The sequence below is a fragment of the Centropristis striata genome, chromosome 2 (assembly GCF_030273125.1).
Source record: "Centropristis striata isolate RG_2023a ecotype Rhode Island chromosome 2, C.striata_1.0, whole genome shotgun sequence".
In the NCBI taxonomy this organism is placed as follows: Eukaryota; Metazoa; Chordata; class Actinopteri; order Perciformes; family Serranidae; genus Centropristis; species Centropristis striata.
This window is the reverse complement of record NC_081518.1, coordinates 40,562,580-40,584,530: the sequence shown is the minus strand read 5'-3', so window position 1 is coordinate 40,584,530 and position 21,951 is coordinate 40,562,580. Positions and strand designations below refer to the sequence as shown.

The 21,951-nt window shown below is 39.8% G+C and overlaps 1 protein-coding gene across 1 annotated transcript in view; it reads left to right on the top strand.

Annotated features, from left to right (window-relative positions):
• The window catches only part of itfg1 (integrin alpha FG-GAP repeat containing 1), a 168,529-nt gene that overhangs the window by 23,918 nt on the left and 122,660 nt on the right, over positions 1–21,951 (top strand). Inside the window, exons 7-8 of the mRNA XM_059351179.1 lie at positions 8,459–8,508; positions 17,360–17,456. Coding sequence (XP_059207162.1) covers positions 8,459–8,508; positions 17,360–17,456 — 147 coding nt within the window. The remainder of the gene's footprint in view (positions 1–8,458; positions 8,509–17,359; positions 17,457–21,951) is intronic.

The following is a 21,951-nucleotide window of genomic DNA, read 5'->3' as shown; positions in this document are numbered from 1 at the left end:
ATACAAATGTACAAGTGTTCAAAACATGCTGGGTCAGAATGAGCTATTGCTGCTTGAAATTTTCTCAAGTAACCACGTTTCCAGACTACTCTATACTGTGCAGACTCTAGACTTTACCATCAGCAAAGTAGGCAACTGCCTACTAGCCAGGATACACTGCTTGCGTGGGCATTGCAGAACCTCTTGGGTTTTTTTTGTTTTGTTTTTGGTGCCCATTTTAACAGGTCATGGCAGCGACACAGCCCGCTGAGCAGCTCAGACACGTCTCAGCAGCGGGTCGGCTGTGGCTCATTTAGAGATCCGGGGTCTTGCCTATTTTTTCCACATGACGCACATGGTTCTCAGCAAAAATAGACAGTGAAATTGATGTTTTGTCATATTGACATCATACCAGCAACATTGCCCTTTGGCAATAATATGGTTTCAATGTCTGTATGTACAGAATATGTCACGGGCATTTAAAGAAATATTTTTACCTTGATTATTCCTGTTTTATGTTTCTGTGGACCAGAATCCCCTCATTTGACAAAGGACCATGGTATGAGCTTGTTAATGCCCTTCATCTTGTCAATAACCATAACTTTAGATACACGTCAGACAGTTCTGGTCTCCACATTGACAATTATTCCTGGTAAGGTACATCTTGTTGGGCATTTCCTTTTACATGATATCTGCTATGATGTTCCATTGTGTTTTGCTCTCTTTACTGACAGTGTTCTTCGCTAGAGATTTCAGTTGACTCTTACATCTTTGATTGAATTTCAGGGTTGTGACATACCTAATGTAGCTTGTCCAGAATATGTTTGAATCTCAGATTGTAGAGAAGTACACAGACATCTCAGACCTCAAGAGAGGAATCTGAAACAACAGCTAGTGACGAACTTTTAACATCAGAAATAAATGTGTTTATTATTTGTACGAGGGTATATTGTTTTCTGCACAGGTTATCTGAGATTGTGCTATATGGTCAAAACAGCACACCTTGAAGATTTACAAATATAGCTTCAGTATAATCCAATTCCAACCTTATTGATATTCAATACAGTTTTAAATTCAAACGTAATTCACAGTGTTTCCTAATTCCATTGCCACCAATGGAAGTGAAGATAAAATTAGGAAACTATTGCAGACATTTAGTTACTGCTGTCAAGAGGCTGGTCGCTGAATTTTGGACTAATGGTGATGTGGATGTAGTCATAAAATAATGCCAGTTAAATCATATCAAAGGAATATTTTGGAAGGAATAATCAAGGCAATACGGCTTATACTTTAAGCTGGAGTGACTGTTTACAACACTACAGCATGGGCTCCTGCTCATCTTTTTCTACTGGGCCACGGTTGAATGGGATTAGCAGGCTTTGATGGTCGTGTTGGTCACTTCCAATCATACAGGTCTAACAGGATTACTGGTAGCTTGTCATGATACTGGGACAACCACAGTAGCTGTTTGATGTCACAGGTGCGGTAAGATCTCATAATCACCCAGTGAAATAGTCCCGTAGTGTTAAAAATTGTCTCGTTACAGACAGGAATAAAAAGGGATAAAAAGCTTCACCCTGTTGTTTCACTGTGGATAGTGTAGCAGTAGAATATCTGCTTTGGGACTGTGTGGCCTGGGTTTGACATGAAATTGGAGCAACTCCTCAATAAATTGAAGGGGCAACATGTGATGGATGATCAGTGACTCAGAGTTTTCCTTAACCTTTTCTTTTCCAGGAGACTGCAATTGACTACAAATTACTTAATTGAATAGTTGTGTATGAAAAGGATTTTTTTTTTACACATATTAAGAAAAGTGGAAAAAGTTGATAATTTGTAGATGTTTATGTGTGAGATTTTTTTTTGCATGACTGACAAAGGGTCCAGACAAGATATGAATAGTAGAGTTTGTGTGTTGTTATAATAATGGAATTTCTAACCTGATAACATACCTTAAAAAATACTGATATTAGTTCCATTGGGGGAAAATGCATGCAACATAGAGGATGTAAAAAATGAAAATGAATAAAATGAAAAAAAGGCTTTTTGAAATTCTTTATCGAGGTGGATATGTTTGTCCTCAAGGTGCTTTACTGAATTTGGTGTGTACCATTCATTAATACTGCTCTGTGGCATCCATTGTATATATGGGCTTGCTTGTAATCTTTGCTTTCCTTGTTAATTTGCCTCAGATGTGAAATATTTATAAGCTAACAAAACCTGCAAAATATTTTATTCAATCAAAGTGAACTGTGAGGCAGTGGGAGGAGGTGAGGCTGCAGCGGTGTATGTATCAACTCGCTGTCAGAGAGCAAGAAAGCACAGCTGGTACACATGTATCAATACTGACCAAAATGAGTATTGAAGTTAGGGGTGTGCCATATCATATCGTTCACGATATATCAGTTTGTTTTTTATGTGATAAAAAAAAAACAAATCTCAATATTGGCAACATTCCTGCTTCTTGACTTAGTTTCGTCGCAGGGTTTCCAATTATTACCTAGACTTTGGTGGCCTGCCATAGTCTAATCTGTCCCGCCATAGCCTCATACACTATTTATAATATAAAATGATTTTGGGTTGTGTTGCCGTATATTGTCTGTCACCCATCAGTCACTCATTCCCCCGACCCCCACCTCTCCATCCACCTCCGAGACATGCATGCACACAGTTGCACACAAGATCCTGAACCCCAAATGGCTCCCCATGCTGCGTTCTTCGATGTATGAATGAATTCCCAATGGTGGCAGGTGGCACCTATTAGGATAGCCCGGCCACCAGTATTGTGTGTGTGAATGGGTGAATGAGCGCGGTCTGTATTGTAAAGCTCATTGGATAAAAGCGTTATATGTGTGCTGTCCATTACACACGCACTGAGTTTACCAAGCAAGGATAATTTTTTATTGGAAACAAATTATCCGGGGGTGCATGCCCCCCGACCCCTCTAGCCAGCTATTTTTACACATTGGCTGGCAACTCCATGTCCTAGTGGAAAACCCTGTTGACAGCAATTTCAAATTTCACAGTAGGATAACAATTAAGATTTTATATAACAGTATCTCCTGACAGTAAAAAAGTGTTATGTTAGGTGTTTGCTTATATTTATCTCTCAAAGTCTAACCCCTAGATGGTTGGATGGATGGAAATATTTTTTTTGAAATCACATTTTCTATATATTTTTCAGTATTTTGTAATATTGTCAAGAATATCATTAATGCAAAAAATACCCTGAAATATCGTGATATTCTTTTAGGGCCATATCGCCAACCCCTAATTGAAATGGTTTCTAATATTGATCTGCTGAGGCGAGTTGCAAAAATTCAACGGAAGAAAAGTATAGCAATACAAAGAAACTACTTAATTACACAAAGACTTTCACTTAGGATCCACTCTGCTTCTGTTCTATTTGATTCCTCTCTGCTGTGCTTTGTTCTGTTCCTCTTTATAATATCTCTTTTAACTTGAATGAGTCCCTAAAAGGCCCTTGGCGGCCCAGTAAAAGTCCCTCGAACAGTAAAACTGCGTTAAAGTGAGTGATGGTGGCAGCAGTTAGGTTTATATTGCTAGCTAGCAGCTCTTTATGAGACTGTGTAGAATACTTTCTGGCAGGGACTGTGAGGAGGGAGGGAGAGTGGAGAAGGACATTGCACTGAAGAGGATAATGTCAGAAGGATCCCATTAAGATTACCTTATTGCTCGGTTTACCAAAGGGAATTGGCTTTTCTGTGTGTGCATATTCCCCTTGACACCCTCTTACAAATGCATTCCCTCTCAGGACAGATCAGAGAGCAGGGGCATGTGTGCTGCAGTGTCCAAGGAGAAAACAGGTTGAAGTTTAGTGTCCTGCTCAAGGGTGCTATCCACTTTCAAGTCATCAGTTTACAGCCGCAATACACTGCCTGATCGTGGTGAGAATCAAATTAGCAAAAAAGTTTAAAGGGCAGTTCCAAGTTGGACTGTTTAGACTAGAGGAAGAGAAATCAGTGGTAAAAAAGAGTTTGGCAGTTGTGAACTTGGGTTAAAAAAAAGGCAACTGGTGAGATGAGGATCATGGAGAGGAAGTGCCCCCACAGCAAGAATGTTAAGTGTTTACAAGATGAAGATCCCTCTGCTCCTCCGTCTACCCCATGCCTCTCTCACTGATACCCAGCCATCGCACCTAATCAGCCAATCACGGCTGGATTCTGTCTAAGAGGCCTGATTGGCTGATTAACCAAGCTCATCAACACACCACCCGGTGCGACTTCAAACATGCGCACACACAGGGATCAGCACAGACACGGTGTGCAAATTACTGAGTGTATCCTGTCGTGTGTGTGTGTCTGTGCACATATGCATAATTTATGCATGCATTTGCTATCTTCTTTGCATTTCTGAGAATGTGTGGGCAATGTGTCTCAACTCCTCACAGTTTCAAACATTAAAAGTTGAACTCAAACTATTTTTCCACGTAAAGCACCTTTTAACAGTAGCTTAATTTTACATTAAAGTCTTAAAGGACCTGTACATGACATTTAGAACATTGATAAAGCAGTAAACAGCTATTTACCATGTAAAGATACCAATACATATAGTGGAGTAATAGTGTCATGACCAGAGAAGGAAGTCACACTTCGTCTGTTTGTGTTTTAATCTGAGCTTCTCTGCTCTCAACAAATGGTTGCAGTAGCCAGTCTGGCTGTACATGCAGGCAAGTGCATGTGAGTCCCTGTGTTTGTGTAATGGCCACCAGCCGGTTCACAGTTAGAGTACACAGTTAGCTCTCTCTCCCCACTATTGCTGTCTGTACTGTTCATGGTGGCGTTAGCACTGTCAGCTGCTAGCCGCTGCACCTTGTTGAGAGCCTTATGCAGGCAATCGATATGCTCTGAATTCTGTGTACAGACATTTTTATTAGACAATATTATTTGAGATGGTTGTGTGTGTTGGATGTGGTGGTGGGTACGCACCAAAATGTATTTTTTACTGTCATTTGTGACACAACACAAATTTATGGAAATGCTGTTTATCATGAGGACAAGAAATTCAAATGTAGAGATTTTGGAGAGCAAGTTGGAAGCATGAAAACCTAAATTTAAAGATGATATCTATGTTAAGCTGTGTTGGCAGGATGTTCCTCAAGAGTAGAGCTCTCCTTGAGAAAACTTTTTCACTCTGCTAATTGTTTTCCTGGTTCTGGATTGACTGCACCAGATCCTGGATAATATTTTAGAGCACATCCATGAGAGATGGGGGTACTCAGATTGGTATTCTCAAAGAGGAACACTTTTCAGTCAAAATGGTGTTTGACATGTATCCAATGAAAGGGAGAGTCATTTAAAGAAAGTTTGGTAACACTTTCTATGAAGACTACATCTATAGTGCATTATGAGCGCATTCATAGTGAATTATAATGCTCATTATAATCAATCATAATGCATTATGACTGCACTCATAAACACATATAAAGCTTCATGATGCACTATATCAACAGTTATAAATAAAGCTTATAATGACTTATAAATCCAAGTGTCTTATGAGTGCTCTTGACTGGTTATAAACTACAGGCTGACTGATGAGGCTTATAATACATTACAACTACTCATACCCCTCTATACACACACCTCAACAATCAATTGTTATAAGGACTTGTAGGATGCCATAAGTATAAATAAATGATCAATGTATGCTTTAAGTAAAGTGAGGTTCATATAGACGCATCTATAATGCAGTATAGCTAGTCTTCATAGAAAGTGTTACCGAAAGTTTGTTATTAAAATGCATTATATGTATGTATACTAACTTTAGTGAGGAGTAATGCTGCATGCTGGAGAGGCCAGTCCAGTACGAACACAGCTTATATGCAGGATACAGGATTTCCACAGCTACCTCTGTCATAACACACAACCTTCATTCTTCCTGTCTTCCCTTCATTCATTCCGTTATCATTAATATTTTCCCATGCAGAGCACGGCAATACAGGGGGTAAAGCAGGACCCTAAGGCAGATCAATGCCAATATTTATTTCATGTCCAATTACTAGGAGAACCGCAGTCCAGAGAATGAAGCGTTGAAAGTAAACGTCATCTCACAGTGAGGCACACAGAAACCGCATTAGAAACGCAGCCTGCAGCCTGAGTTTCAAGAGCAGGGAATATGAGTACAAGCACAGGTTATAGGATTCCAATAGAGCGAGCTTCAGGCATTACCAGGGGGCGAAGCCTCCAGAAAGCTGAATAAAATCCTGTTGCTTTCAGCAGGAGTCCCCCCCCAACTATCCTTTTTCCTTCTTTTCACCTGATTTTCTGCTACTGCTTTAAGAATCCAATTCATCTTTACCACTTTAGGAACCCCACCTGTATATTGAACAGTCACTGGCTGTCTGTGCCGGAGTTAAAGAGAATGGTCAGAGAATATCAAACTCTGTCCTGTTTATCACTAAGCCAAGCTTGGAAATGTAAAACGTTTCCATACCAGTGTTCTTTTTATTATATGTGTTGTTCTTAAGCTGCATGAATGTGAACAGGATGTGTGAATGGCCCGGGATTTTCTAAGTGGCCCATACATTATACAGTCACAGGTCTCTGTATTATAATGTCAGTTCCTGTCTTGTCATTAGCAGTGGAATTATTTTTGATGAAGAAGAAGAAGAAGAAGTCAAAGTATATATTTCATTTATACTATAACTTATTAAAATATAGAACCTTTTACAGAGTAAAAAAGCTCTTCTTAACTTAATGATAATTCTAATTAAAGTGGCAATGTGTAAGATACAGCCTTTGACATTCATGCTTAATTACTAAACATTATAAACAGAATACAAAGAAGTAATAGTTTTGACATTGTATTGCAAAGATGAGTGGGCTAGCCCTGGCCCGTCCGGTCTTGTCATGCCGCTTGTACCTCAAAAAACCACATCAAGTCGTTTTATACCAGTCTACAATCATTTCAACATGAGGGAACAAAGTTGGCCCCGACACTTCTCGATGCTCTCCAACAGTTAGCACATATAAACCTAAATTACTATAAAACTACTAACTAAACCTTTAAAACTAAGACCTACTCCTAAATAGGGCTCGAACAATTCTTCAAGTAACTCAATTACTAAAAATCATCGCTTTGCTTTTTAATGAAGCAAAAGCATTCCTTATGTGAGGAGAACACTTAATGACTAAAATACTCTATCGCTGCATTATCACCATAACTGCAAGGTTTATGCAGGACCACTCTTAGCCTAGCTTAAATGCCAGCTAGCTTACCTCACACACCTCCTCTCACTTGCGGCGGCTGTGGCTCAGCTGGTAGAGTCGGTTGGCCTCTAACCGAAGGGTTGGCGGTTCGATCCCTGACCATGGCAGCCTACATGTCGAAGTATACTTGAGCAAGATACTGAACCCTCTCCGCTCCCGATGCTGCGTTCATCGGTGTGTGAATGAATTCCCAATGGTGGCAGGTGGGACCGTTTAGGGTAGCCTCTGCCACCAGTATGAATGTGTGTGTGAAAGGGTGAATGAGCGCAGTCTGTATTGTAAAGCGCTTTGAGTGGTCGCAAAGCGACTAGAAAAGTCTGTGCCTCCTCTCTGCTGGGCTGTTGGCGACTGTGCACTCTGCTGAGCAAGATGGAGCTACACTCTTCAGAGACCTATCACTATCACAATAGTCTCTTAAACAAAGGTTCTCAATTCCGGTATCGGTCTTAATTTTAGAATTAGTTTTAAATGTAAGTGTTTCAGAGCACCACGTCACTGCGTCCGTGCACCATCTTTTTGACTCCCTGATGAGGACTTATTGGCTACACGGTGGTGTAGTCGCCAGGTACTCCAGCTTCCTCCCACAGTCTAAAAACATAAATTGCCCATAGGTGTGAATGAGAGCGTGATTGTCAGTCTCTATATGTCTGCCCTGCAATAGTCTGGTGATCTGTCCAGGGTGTACCCCGCCTCTCGCCCAATGTCAGCTGGGATCGGCTCCAGCACCCCTGCGACCCGAATGCAGATAAGCCGTTAAGGATAATGAATTAATGAATGATGACTTATGAGATGAGGCAAGATTGGATGTTAGAAAACTTTCTAATAACATTTTTTGAGGACATTGTAAGGTTAAATGCATATCTAACTGAACACAATCTTTAACAGTGTAATCACTTTGATTAATAAATCATGCAATTCTTGCCCCCCATCACTCTGGAGCATGTGACCATGAATTACACATTGCGCCGTTTAAAAGATTACATCTTCTGTATAAATAAGGCGACTTGAGCAATCCAAGCAATTACTGAGTCTTTATTGATCCGTTTTCATGATCAATTCATCAACTCTGTAAAGGTACAGCTAGAGTGCAGTGTACATTTTCATTTCTTTCATTTCCACTAATCTACAACATTTTCTTCATTATAGGTCAATAGTCCCTGCTCCATGTTTGATTATGATTGCCAAATGAACCGCTGTATTATTTAATGACTTACTCCCTCCCTTCTGCTTCTCTTTCCTCCTCTCTCCAGATTTGTTCCTGACAACTGACGGGCCTAAATTCGAGTTCTGGATCAGCAAGGTAATGAGCCTTTTTTGATTAGTTTTCTTCTCAATTTAACTGTCCCATATTTCCTTTTTACTACAGGAAGCCGTGTCTGAGTCATTGTAGCACTGTGTAATAGGAGATCACTGTGTGCTAAACATGATGTACAAATTCCACCATAGTTTTTGTAACTGTAAGTCCTCATATACTCTATATTTACAAAACAGCATGTCTCATTTCGGTTTAAACATTACAGGGCTCTTGTGTAAATTTCAGAATATTTGAGAAGTTGGACTGCAACTTGCTTCACAAGTTATCCCAGTTTCCAGTAATGTTTGTAAAGAATACTTTTGTCGAACCAACCATCAAAATTCAAGCAAAACATTTTTGGAATCTAAAACCAGTGAACATTTGGTTATTCTTAAGGGACAACCAACATCTAACTTTTCAAACTAGTCAGACTCAATAAACAGAACAGGAGAAACAAGTATTTAAAGTACTGGCCTGCTTGAAAACATCTCTTCTTTCCTTTAAACATATTTTTTGCATTGCTCTGTTGTTTTGTTCACTCGTGTTTACATTTAATGCTGTACAAATATGCAATTACATACTCACTCACTACCTCACCGCCACACCAAATTCTGTTGTCAAATATTTATCAGTTACTTTTCTAATAATGTATCAGTTTACTTTGCGAAAAACCATATCAATCACTCTTAAATTGTTATCCTTTTTTTTACTATCCCTTTTACTCCCATTACTTCAATCAGGACCAAAGGTAAATTGTCACCTAAGGTACCATAGGAGCAGTTGCTGACAAGCAATTGAATTGATGTGGTTTGATGAAGGAGGAGAAGAAGCGAAGAAGTGGCGTTCAATGCACTTTTAATACACACGATGTTGGATTCAGTCCTCGCATGCATCAGAATGAATGAATGAATACAGGACAGAAGGATCTTACTATATAGTCGTGGCTCAGTGCCATCTATTTTGGTACATTGAAGGTTCCTAAAGCATAACAAGAATGTGTCCTTTCATAGTCAGCCTGTCAACACAGAAGCAACATCTTACTGAAGTTCTGACAGTGCAGAGGTAATGTTCCTGAAATACACACATACCTATATGTATAAAGTTTTTGCTGAGTCTAGAGTTGCATACTGTGTAGGATCACAAGAAAAGCATACCAGCAGAAATGTAGCATTTAAAAAGCTATTTTTTAAAAACGGTACAGTACAGCACAGTGCTAACGCGAAAGCATTACATTTTTTCCTGCAAACTTCACAGAGAACAAATTGGACAAAGCGGCATCACAGATCTGTTTTTAACTGAATATTATCAGGTCTAGCTCCAGGACCATCAGCACATGCTTGCTATTCATCACTGAGCTGTAGGCTCAGTAGGCTACCAACAATGTTCACTTCACCTGTTCAACTGACTTTAGCAGTTTAGATAACAGACACTCGATTGTTCTCCTGTAATTTCAGACATGTAAACTAACCATGGATACTTGCTGCAGTTCATGGAATTAGTGCTGTGTGCTGCTGTAGAATGGATAGAAGGGAAACACTGGAATGGATATTTTGCATGATTTTTCGCACGAACAATTTCATTTTTTTGCATGGCAAGGGCTTGATGGACTTTGGAGGACACTGAGGACATATAATATGGTCCGTTATAGGCAAGCTTTGTGCATCACTCATATAATCTAAGTCCAATATGTCCACCAGTAGGAAGGATGTGTGTGCAAGTACAGCCAAGGCTATTTACCTAATGATCAGGGAGCGATGATCCACATTCATCTCCCAAATGCAACAAACAGATCTGCAAAGTTTTGGTGGGCTTGGGGGTGCAGGATTGTTAGCACTGCTGCAGGACTTGTTAATATTCTGGGAGAGCAGAGAGGGGAGACCGAGGCTCTGGGTTTTTGTCGAAGGGGCCTATTTGAAATTCAGCAGGTCGAGGCACAAGCCGAACAGTAGTCTATCTTATCACAGAGAGAGGGGAATAGGAGAAAGGAAGGGGAGGGGGTAAGGAAGAAGAGAGAAACAGAGAGAGATTGAAGGATTTGGCAGAGACAGAATGTGTGTGAGTGTAGTGAGAGACCAAGCGAGAGCAAAACAGAGAAAATAAACTGCCTTACCCCGAAAGCCAGTAGGGTGGGTGACGGATGGTAGGAATGTTGAGCAGGTAAGAGGATGATGATCCAAGGGAATTTTCAGTGGAAAACATGAAGATCCTTTCGATTTTATTTAACCTCTACATATAAAAGTGTTGTCAGCTTTTTGCAATGACAGCATTGGTTCATTCGTCACTCAACACTTTGGTTCAGACTGAAATCTCTCAACAGCTATTTGACGGATTGCATATTTTTTTACAAACATTCATGGTCCCCAGGGGATGGATCCTACTACACTTTTTCATTAACACCACCATGAGGTTAACATTTTAGATTTAATTGAAATATCTCAACAGCTATTTGACGGATTGCATATTTTTTTTACAGACATTCACGGTCCCCAGGGGATGGATCCTACTGACTTTTTCATTAACACCACCATGAGGTTAACATTTTAGATTTAATTGAAATATCTCAACAGCTGTTGGATGGATTGCCATAAAATATGGTCCATACATTCGTGGTCCCCAGAGGAGGAATTGTTTTTATCCTGTAGTGTTTTCATCTTGTACCCTCTTCAGTTCAAAACCTCAGTTTCATGAATAATTGTGTTTATGAGCAAATACCTGCAAAGCTAATGACGTAAATTAAGTGGATCATTTAAGTACTGCTGTAGGATTTGAGTAAGGACAAGATAGAAAGAGTTTTAGCCTTGTCAGTGAAAATCAGGTCCTCTGAAGTGAATCACTCCAATCTAATTCTCTCCTTGAGCTCATGAGTAAAACACTCCTTTCCTTTCATCTTGCACAATTTCTCGGTACTTTTTCTGTTCCTCTTCCCTTAAATGCACATACAAGTGCTCACATCCAGCCACACTAAAATCAATTCATCATTATTGACTATCCAAAAGCACATGGCATATATGGATGCACACGCAAATACTCAAACATATATACACAAACACATTTTCCAGCATTCTTGGGGCATTAGACCCCTGTTAATCCCACTACAGTTTTCGGTTCAATGCAGCTGCATCTATCGGTCACAGGCCAGCACACTCCTCTTTCTCCAGCACTCTGTTTTAATTACTTTTCTCTGTTTTCTCTCCCCCTAAGTCTGCTTCCATTCCTCCCCGTTCCTCTGTTTTCCTGTGATTACACATGAGAAGGCAGTCACAGAGGGTGTGCTGGGGGGAGACAACAAGCTGCAGGGATGAGTGAAAAAAGGTGTTTTCATTGGCCGTCGAGTTGAGCCAAGGTTTTAAAGGTCAATTCCACAACGGCTGATATAATAATTTAGTTCATTTGTGAGGGAGAAACTGATGCCTCTCGTCACATACACGTAAATATACTGCGGTGTGCTACACAGACACATCAGGACTTTAGTATTCAGCCTCTGTATTTATAGTCTTTCATACACATTCAGATCAACCCATGTGTGTTTTAGGACTGTAAGAAAAAACATATGAGAGTCTCACCAAGAGTACAGGGCCAGGATGGTAATTTATGTACAGGATGAAAAGGAATTTTATAGTGCATTTTGATACACTTAAAGTAAACTGTAGGTGTTTTTGCACATGAAAACAATGACATAGCCACCTGCAAAATAGCTAATTTAATGCTAATGTGGCATTGTCATAATATTAAAATATCCCCCCTGGCCTTAACAGCATAATATGCACATAATAGAGTGGTTCCATGAGTTTATGTAGGCCTTACCTCAAAGAGGGTCACAAAATATTGCATGGAAGAATATTTTCATTCAGACTTCTTGTTGTCATCTTAATATCCTTCTTAATCTTAGACCTCATATTCTTAGTTTATTCTTTTTATTATTATGTAGGGCTGTAGTCAACCACAATGCAACAAATGCCAGCAGCACTGTGCGTCTTTTCTAGGCTGACACTGCAAGTTCTGTGTTTTTATTTTGGGTTGCAAAGTGTCACCCAACTGTTAAGTTAAAGTGAAGAAGGGGCGGGACAAATGTCACAAAGACCAATATATATTCCATTGATTGACACTAATGCTATTGTGTCTTTTCTAAATTCATCATGATAATTACAGGCAATTCATGGCTCATACTGCCTGTTTATCTGTATAAGATGTAGCATACTATTGCAGTTCAGTATTCTGTTCAGAAAACTTACCCACCAGTAAACATATATTCTGTTCATAAGCTTCACAGCATCCAATTTTATTATCAGATCAAATTCACGTGAGCTTTCATTTGAAGTCAGAGTAAATAATGCTCTGCACCATATTGGTTCACTTTATTGTTTTGAGCCATGTGTGTGTGTAGTGATGTGAACAGAAGGGAAGAATAATAACTAGACCTGTAATCCTTTCATCTTCACACATCAATCAACTGTCACACAGACGTAGTTTTAATCGTGACATCTTGCAATCAGGCAACCAGCAGCAGTCAATCTCACTGGCTAAGATCTCCTCATCCTCAACGCATAGAAAGTTAACACCCTGTTGCCACATCCCTCTGTGTGTGTGTGTGTGTGTGTGTGTGTGTGTGTGTGTGTGTGTGTGTGTGTGTGTGTGTGTGTGTGTGTGTGTGTGTGTGTGTGTGTGTGTGTGTGTGTGTGTGTGTGTGTGTGTGTGTGTGTGTGTGTGTGTGTGTGTGTGTGTGTGCACGATTGGAAGCTTTTGATCTAATTGACAAGAGTAGATTCTCCCTGCTTTTGAAGAGATCAGCTTCAAAGTGTGTCATTTTCTTTTGCATAGGTCAGTTGGACATGCACCCAAGCATTTAAGACGCAGAGAGGTTTTACATCTCTCTCTATATATATATATGTATATATAGATAGATATATATATATATATATACACATTTGAGCTTAAATTAATAAATTGTATAAAATGTCATAAAGAATCATAGTATTGAAGTGGACGCATTGGTTTTCTATCATCGGGTATGTGTGTGTCTGTGTGTGTTGCACTCTTTCCTGTAAGGTTGGTTTTGTTTGCACATTCAATACACAGTGTTTAAGTAACCAATATTTTTTCACAAATTGAAACAAATATTGTTGGGTAACCATAGACTGTATAAATAACAACTTCTCACTTCCAGTGCTTTCCTGAATCTTTGGCTGATGGATTTCTTTCCTAATTAGATCGCCAAAACAAGAGCCTGTACATTACTGCAATAATTCAGCATTCAAAGCGACAAACATGATGCAAATAATTAACCTCTAAAAGCACAATTTGTGTGCCCTAAGTAATTGAAACTCAATGTTACATTGGGCTTCATTTACTGATAGCATGAGCGATGCCCTGCACAGTATAAAACAACTACTGTAGCTTGTGAGATGGCACCTGGTGTTCGGTTTGAAGGCTTTGCAATCCAGTGCTACACTGCAGTTTTGTAAATGCAGCACTTTTCAAAACTAATAAACGGACATTTAATAATGTTAAATGTGTTGTCGGATTTGTCCTCGTATCGAGTGGCCAATCATTTCTCTGGCACAAATCTACTGCAAATAAATACCGCAGTAACCTCATTAGGATTTTTAGGCTTTTAGCCACAGTCAGCACTATTGAGGCGGCGTATGATTAGCAGACACTGAAAGTAAAACAAATGAATCCGTATGACATTCGGAAATAATGACTCCATTCACTTACAGTATTGGTTTAAATGCAACTCTTGCATTTGCTTTAGTGTATAAACAACAGTGCAAAAATCAAGATGACTGCCAAAGCCTTGAATAATAATGGTGCGGTACATTTTATAAGTTTATGGGTCAAGTTTATTTCTTTATACTTTTTGGTTTTCTGGGACTCACTCCCTCTCTCACATAAACCACAGAACCACATATTAGATAGTGAGTGTATGATGATGTTGTCTTTGTCTCTTCAGTCAAGGTTGCTGTTGCCGCTCATGCTAACTTGGTCCTTTTTTTTAATCAAAAACACCGTCATTTTCTTCCCCCAGAAGTACAAAACACTTCTTTTCCCCAGTAATGTCAGCCTGGCTCCAGATTCTAAGGAGATTTACCAATAATCAAGATGAGATGCTTCAGCCTTTTATGCCACAATCAAGGATGAGCAGTCAAGCAGAAGCCCCATTCAGATGTCTAAATATTGATGTACTAACTGACCTAAAGGGAACTTTAGGCCACAGCGTCATAAATCTATTGGCCCATGATGCTGGCAGCACTATTCATTAGTCTCCTAATCTAAATGTCTCAGGGTGGAGTGTTGTGAGACTGCTATTAGGATGATCAAGTGGGCACTTTCTATGACGCTTGTCTGGTAGAATTATACCCACAACACCTCTAGAAGACTAAACAACATTTTCAAAACTACCCTGTCAAAACACACCCTCATCTACCTGCCTATTATAGCTATGATCGGGGCCTATATGATATCAGCTTACAAATAGATAAGTTGAGATGTCACAGGCGTAGATAATAAAATGAATAATTCCATTCAGCAGCCCTGTTTTCAGGGTCCTGGTATGATGCATCAAGGTCAGCTAGCGTAGTAGGCAGTAGACCGACCAAGACACTTCAAGAGCTGATAATATGGATTACATTAAAGTATGGAGAAAAGTGTGCAGTCATGTTATTGATCTTAAATATAATAGGCTTTGAAAAAGCACCATGATCAAAATTGCCAGTTGCATTACAACTCACAGACCATCAGTAAATGTTGTTTGGTTGTCACTCTAGAAGCAAATGACTCAGCATAATAATATCAAGTCATTTGTGTTCCTGGTAAGAAGTGTTACATGTCACATGTTCACTTTGGAAAAGTTTTCTTCAAACGAGGACTTCCCTCTCGCCATTAAATAGTAGAGGATATTATAGTATAGTATATAGCAGGGATGGGCAACTTAAATGCTGAAGGGGGCCACACTTTTTCATGTTCACTACCACAGGGCCACATATAGGAGCGTGCACTTAACCAGATATGATGAAACTGCAATTTTAAATATGTTTACAGTGCAGTAACTTAACATATTTCATGCTCAAATGCATGTATAACAGTATAAATAGGAATACAAAAGGTTTGAAGCAAATAAAGAATAGCCGCTTACTGTGATTTCTCTTTTTTTTGTGCAAAAACAGCAGACCAACATTAATTGCAAGAAGTAATTTTGTGCATTTTTACACTGCACTTTTAAGATTTCATGCTCAAATGCATGTAGGTGTACTGAGGGCCACTTCAAGTGAGGGTGCGTTGCCCATCCCTGGTAGACAGTGTATATATATATATATATATATACTATAGTGTGTATATATATATATATATATATATATATATATATATTACACACAAACACACACACGCTTTATGAACTTTCTCTTTGCCTCTCAAGTCAATTTCATTAACTTGGGAATTGTACTAGAAAATATCAATAAAACCATATACTGTATAAATTAAAATATCGTCATGTAATTGTTAAACAAACTTTAAAGGGTACTGTATATTTAATTGGCTTGCACACAATAGTAACTACAGTATTTAAACACACGTACACACACACACACACACACACACACACACACACACACACACAGTACCTATACATAATACATATGTTGCTCTCTCTGACTCAATCCCTGAATCTCTCTCACCCTCTCTCTCTCCTTGTCTTTCCCACTGTCTCTCTGTCCCTATCTTTCTCATAAATCACTAATGTTGGTATCAGCAGGCAACAGTTTCCCACTGCACAGAATCACATCTGCTCCTACACACACACACACACACACACACACACACCCACACACCCACACCCTTTTCCCATATAGCTTCTTTCTCCACACACTGATGGAATTCTCATTCATTGTTGTCTATGTGTCTATATAAGCGCATATCTGCATCGCAATGCATAAAACCAGAAATGACATGTCATGTCAGGGAATGCTGCAAAACCACTTCCCACCTGATAAGCAGTAATGCCTTTACCATTTCCTCTTCAGCTCAGTGCATGTGGTGTGTTCTCCGGCCATCAAAAGACCCAGCCTCAGTCTGACAACTAGCACAATAAATCAATTACAGCCTAAATGAATAGTCAGTTAATACATTTTTTTTTTAATTGTTTAAGGCAATTTTTAAGCCGCAGTTTTTCAAATGTGAGCATTTATTGCATACCTGTTTGAATACGCTGGATAGAAGTAATTGTATTGTGTCACCTTGGGCTCTGGGAACATGTGGTATTTACTTACTACTTATTGAGATGAAATAGATTAAACATTTACTCAACAAATAATCCAGTATGAACATAATCATTGTAGATGCAGACCTAATATCAATGAATTGCACTCATGATTCTACTTCAAAAAACATATTCATATGAGGTTTTTACCTAACTTCATGTGTAACAACAACAACAAAACAATGTTATTATGTTTTCTATTTTCAGTGTGTTACATGAGCAAAATGTTCTGCAGATCCTGTTTGGGTGTGATTATATATAATTTGACTGTGGAAATTGGCCATTGAGACTGCTGTTATGAAAGTTCAGGCTATTTAGAATCTTTCAACTTCCAGCATCTGTGCGAAAAATATATGCATTAATGCAGTGAAGTGCTTGCACACTTATGTACCTCTCATGTTTATGCTGAAGCATAGATGCACATTAAGCCGTTCTTTGTGACTGTTTTTAATACTCCATTTACAACCATCAACTGTGGTCCTGTATAGAAAAGCTAATGGAACCATTATTTTAACCATTATACACCTGTTCTCTTTTTTATCTCACATACCTCCTGCTCCTTTCTTCCCTCTCTCTCTCTGTCTATCCTATGGACTCTTGCAGGATGGGAACTTCATCAGACAAGATGATGTCATGCCAGCCAATCCCCCAGACAAACCCCCAGCAGCGCTCATTGGACAGTCCTCGTTTGTCGACTTCGGTGAGAACAACAGATTTGTCATTTGCTGTCATTTTTGACAAACTTTGTGTGTTAGTGTGTGATCGTGACAGAGTAACAGAGAGATCCCTTTACCTCTGGCATATACTTTGGGGATTTGGGTTTTGTAATTGGACTGACTTGAAATGTGAAGAACAAAATCACTTGGAGGTCGATTCATATATGCAATCAAGATGCTAAGAAAACCTCTAAATGCAGCCTGAGTTATACCTGTTATACAGCCCCGATTCCCAAAACATGTGACATTTTCCAAAACGTAAAGAAAACCAAATGCAATAATCTGATAGTCCTTTGTGACATATGTTCAACTGAAAATAGATATTATTGTATTTTTGAAAACATCAACTCTGAAATTTGGATTTGATGCTTTGTGTTTTATTTACATTTTACAGTGTCCCAAGTTCAGTTGTACTCAAAAGTGTCTTCCCCCACATATATGTGTGTATGTGTGTATGGTTTGTGTGTGTGTGAATATGTGTGTGTATGTGTGTGTGGCAGATCCATTCCTTGCCTAAGTCCTTTAAGCTCCCTCTGCATTTGAAGCTGTGTTGCTTCAAAGGCTTCCAAATAGGACTGTCTGGTCTTTTTTGGCTTTGACATTTCACTACAGCTCTCTCATAACTTTCTTTCCCTACACACACACACACACACACACACACACACAAATTCACCCCTTTACCAGAGAGGCTAATCTCACGCGTGCACACACTGCTGCAAACACACACTCCCACACAGCACACTCCGATACACACTCAATCCCAAATAGAGCCAGATTTTTGTGAACATCTTATCCCCTTAAACAATCTTGGCCAGTAGTATTCATTGTTCAGCTCAGCTTTACATTTATCCTCAGCAAATCTGCGCTGGCTCTCTAATCTCCAGGCTGCAGCCTGAACACCACAAAGTGGCCCCTGGTTGCTGTTGTCAGAGCCGCCACCTCAGCCTGGGGAGGGGAGAGTTGTGGCTGTGCTTGTTTTAGAAGCTAAAGACCATTTTGATTAACAGTTTGATGGTGTACAACAGTCAAGGAAAATGAGGACTTTCTGGATGGGAGACTGAATGAGTAATATCCCTGCCCTGGACAATGCTCTGTACCTCTAGTCGCTGTAATGGAGCTGGTCAGGTGCCAGAAGGAGAGGACTGGTGGTGCTGAGCAGCCCCCAGTGTAAATGTGAATAACTCTGAGCAAACATACTACTCAGTTGGCTGCTCTGGATGAATAAATAGTCTGTCTGAGCCTAAAGCCAAATGTAAACTGTTCTGAGCTTTAAAGTGAGACTGTGTAACTTTTGATGAACAGCGCCCACAGTTATCAAGAGTGGCAATTTCCAGAGAATTAAATTTCCCTGCTTTCATTGGAATGTTTATCTGTGACCTGCTGAATCAGAGTGTAGCAGCTGTAGTGCAAGAAAAGAGTTTCTTTTCAAAAACAGATATATGCTGTTATAAAATGAATAAACCAACACCACTTTGATTGATAATCCCTTGAGTGCAGAATAAAAAATAAACATGACTTGATGAAAATTAAAAAAACTGATATTTTATCAAAACAGCCGCAAGCCAATTTGATTGATATTCCCTAGATGCACACACCCAAAACATGATGATTTAGGAAAATAAGTTAAAACTGAGATATCTGGTTTTTGCATGATTCTTCTCTACTTGAGAAGAATCATGCAAATACCACTTAGATACTATATGTATCTAATTAGCTCATAACTATACCATATAAGTCCACTCATTTTGTGAATGCATTCCTTTCTGTACCAAAGTACTTTTCCCAGGGAAGATTAGAGAATGAATCCTAGTTCAATTGTCAACACAGAATGTATCTGAATGACAATCATGTTACTTTCAATATATTTTAGTATGATAAAAAAAAAATATCCCCACAAGCTTCCTTTGTTTTTTTTCCCCAGTTTTCTTTCTCATATAACATTAGGATTCTTTTTTTTTTTTTTTTTCCATTTTGCCCGAGTGACCTTATCACTCAGTTTGAGCTATGTGGCGTCGTTAGCTGTGTAATGTTTGATGCATTTTTAATTAACTTTTGGGCTCATGTGGCACCCATGCACATAAGCACACACACACAGACACACACAAGTGTGCACACATAGTTCATACTGATAAACACATCCTTACTGGCAAGATTAATCTGTTAATCTCATTGCAGCTAGGGGTGTCCATCAAATATTTAGTGAACAAACTTCCCCTTCCCAAATTGGCAATAATGCATGAGCCAGAGGGGAAATGACCTATATGGTGTGCGCGCGTGAGTGCGTGCGTGCGTGCGTGCGTGCGTGCGTGCGTGCGTGCGTGCGTGTATGAGGGGTATTTTATGCCAGCACACTATACTTAAACGCCTAGAATGCGTCGCCTGTGCCAGCATAAAGTCTGATTAATAGGCGTGCTTACAGACACGCGTATTGCGAGTACACCAGATGACATGGGTGACGGGTGAAAAGTGCCACGAGCGAACGTAGTGGACGCCTGTGTGTGTGTGTAACGCCTGTAAGCCTATAACAGTTCAGCTGTTACACAGAGTCTCAGCTTCATATGGTATTGTTTATAAGAAAGCACAACTTACAGATGAACTCCAAGCCCCCACAGAGCTGTCAGGATATTTCTATTATTTTCAGGCCAGTTTTTATTTTCTTGTTAACGAAATCTCTCTCTCTCTCTCTCTCTCTCTCTCTCTCTCTCTCTCTCTCTCTAGGTTTGAATGATATCGAATTGATATTTAATGATAGCAAGGGTGAAAGGGATAATTAAAATAATTTCAGCTACTTAAAAATAGTAGGCTAATAGTAAAGTGCAACGCTCACAGCCAGTTCCCAGCTTCGCGCGCGGACACACAGTTCATTACGCACCAGCTGTAATTAGGTAGGTTTACCTGCCTGCAGAAGCCGTAATCGCTGTCACCCCTGAATATTAAGTAGCCATGCGGACCTATCTAATGAATATTCAGTAGCCATGTGGACAGCAGTCCGTTCAAAATATGATTCCATCGGACCTTATATCTACACTGTTTAACCCAATTCGGCACTTATGCACAGTCCCATTATGTTTTACAGACATTCGTAGTTAACTAATGAGGTAAAACATTTTGTTTAAGCTGCATTTTGCTGACTTTCACTCCTAAAACAGGCTAATTAAGCCTCCGGTTTTGGCCGGAAAAACGTTAAGTTTATCTGGTAAGTACGAGATAGTCTTTCTCTTCATCTATAAGTTGTGCTTTCTTATAAACAATACCATATGAAGCTGAGACTCTGTGTAACAGCTGAACTGTTATAGGCTTACAGGCGTTACACACACACACAGGCGTCCACTACGTTCGCTAGTGGCACTTTTCACCCGTCACCCATGTTATCTGGTGTACTCGCAATACGCGTGTCTGTACGCCTATGTAGAATTGTACTTAACAGTCACGCGGGTCTTCATGTCACGTATTTGAGGCGTAGTTCACCCGTCACGCAGCCGTCACGTAGGCGTATGTGCAACAACGCGTGTACAGCGTCTGCGTGACGCCTACGTGACGCCTGTCTGTCCATTGAAAGTGAATGGAATTTACACGCGCACGTTAGACGTTTGATGTCATCGCATAGGCGCTGTACACGCGTTTTAGTATAGTGTGCTGGCATAAAATGCCCCTCATAGTGCGTGCGTGCGTGCGTGCGTGCGTGCGTGCGTGTGCGTGTGTGTCATGAGGGAATCTGTCTCACGGCGTGTGTTTGTGTATTTTGCTGGTGACCGTGTGTGTGTTTAATTCATCATCTCTTGGGGCGGCGACCTTTTTTTTGTTTAAATCCCAAGCTTATCTCGACAAAAACTTTTTCATTTCTTTAATCTTTTTCTCTATTTTTTCGCTTCCTCCTTCGGCTCGGAAATGTCACTTCAAGACGTTGCCCTCGTTAGCAGGGGATTGAAGCCTTTGAGGGTCACGCTTCTAATAATCTGCCAAATTCCGGGAGAGAGATGCCTCGCAGGATATAACGTCTTTTATTTTTGTGCCGTTTTGTCTGCTTCACCCAGCCCCTCCTCGGCTGTCGCTGTCTATCTTTATTCCTCTTGATCTACTGTATATCTGCTATCTATGGCTGACTCGCTTCTCATGCTCGTTTTCCTCCTCCGCCCTCTATTCTTCATCCAAACGGCTTTTGGTGTCACTCTTGTTTTATTGCTGGAGAAGGGCTCTGTAGTGACCCACTATCACCCCCTCTGCTTTTCTTTTTCCAGGAGAATTCATAAAAGCTTCACTTTTCACTTCACTTCAGATATAGAGAGATTAGTGTTTTACAATATATAGGACAATAATATCCAACTCTATTTAGAGGGATAATAATATGGTGTGATGAGCAGTAGTTGAATGGTGATTATAGTTGAGGCCAGATTACATCAGACACACTGAATCAAATAATAATCGACTTTAATTTGAGACTCACTGTATCCAGCTATATCTCTTGGTTCTTTTCTATCT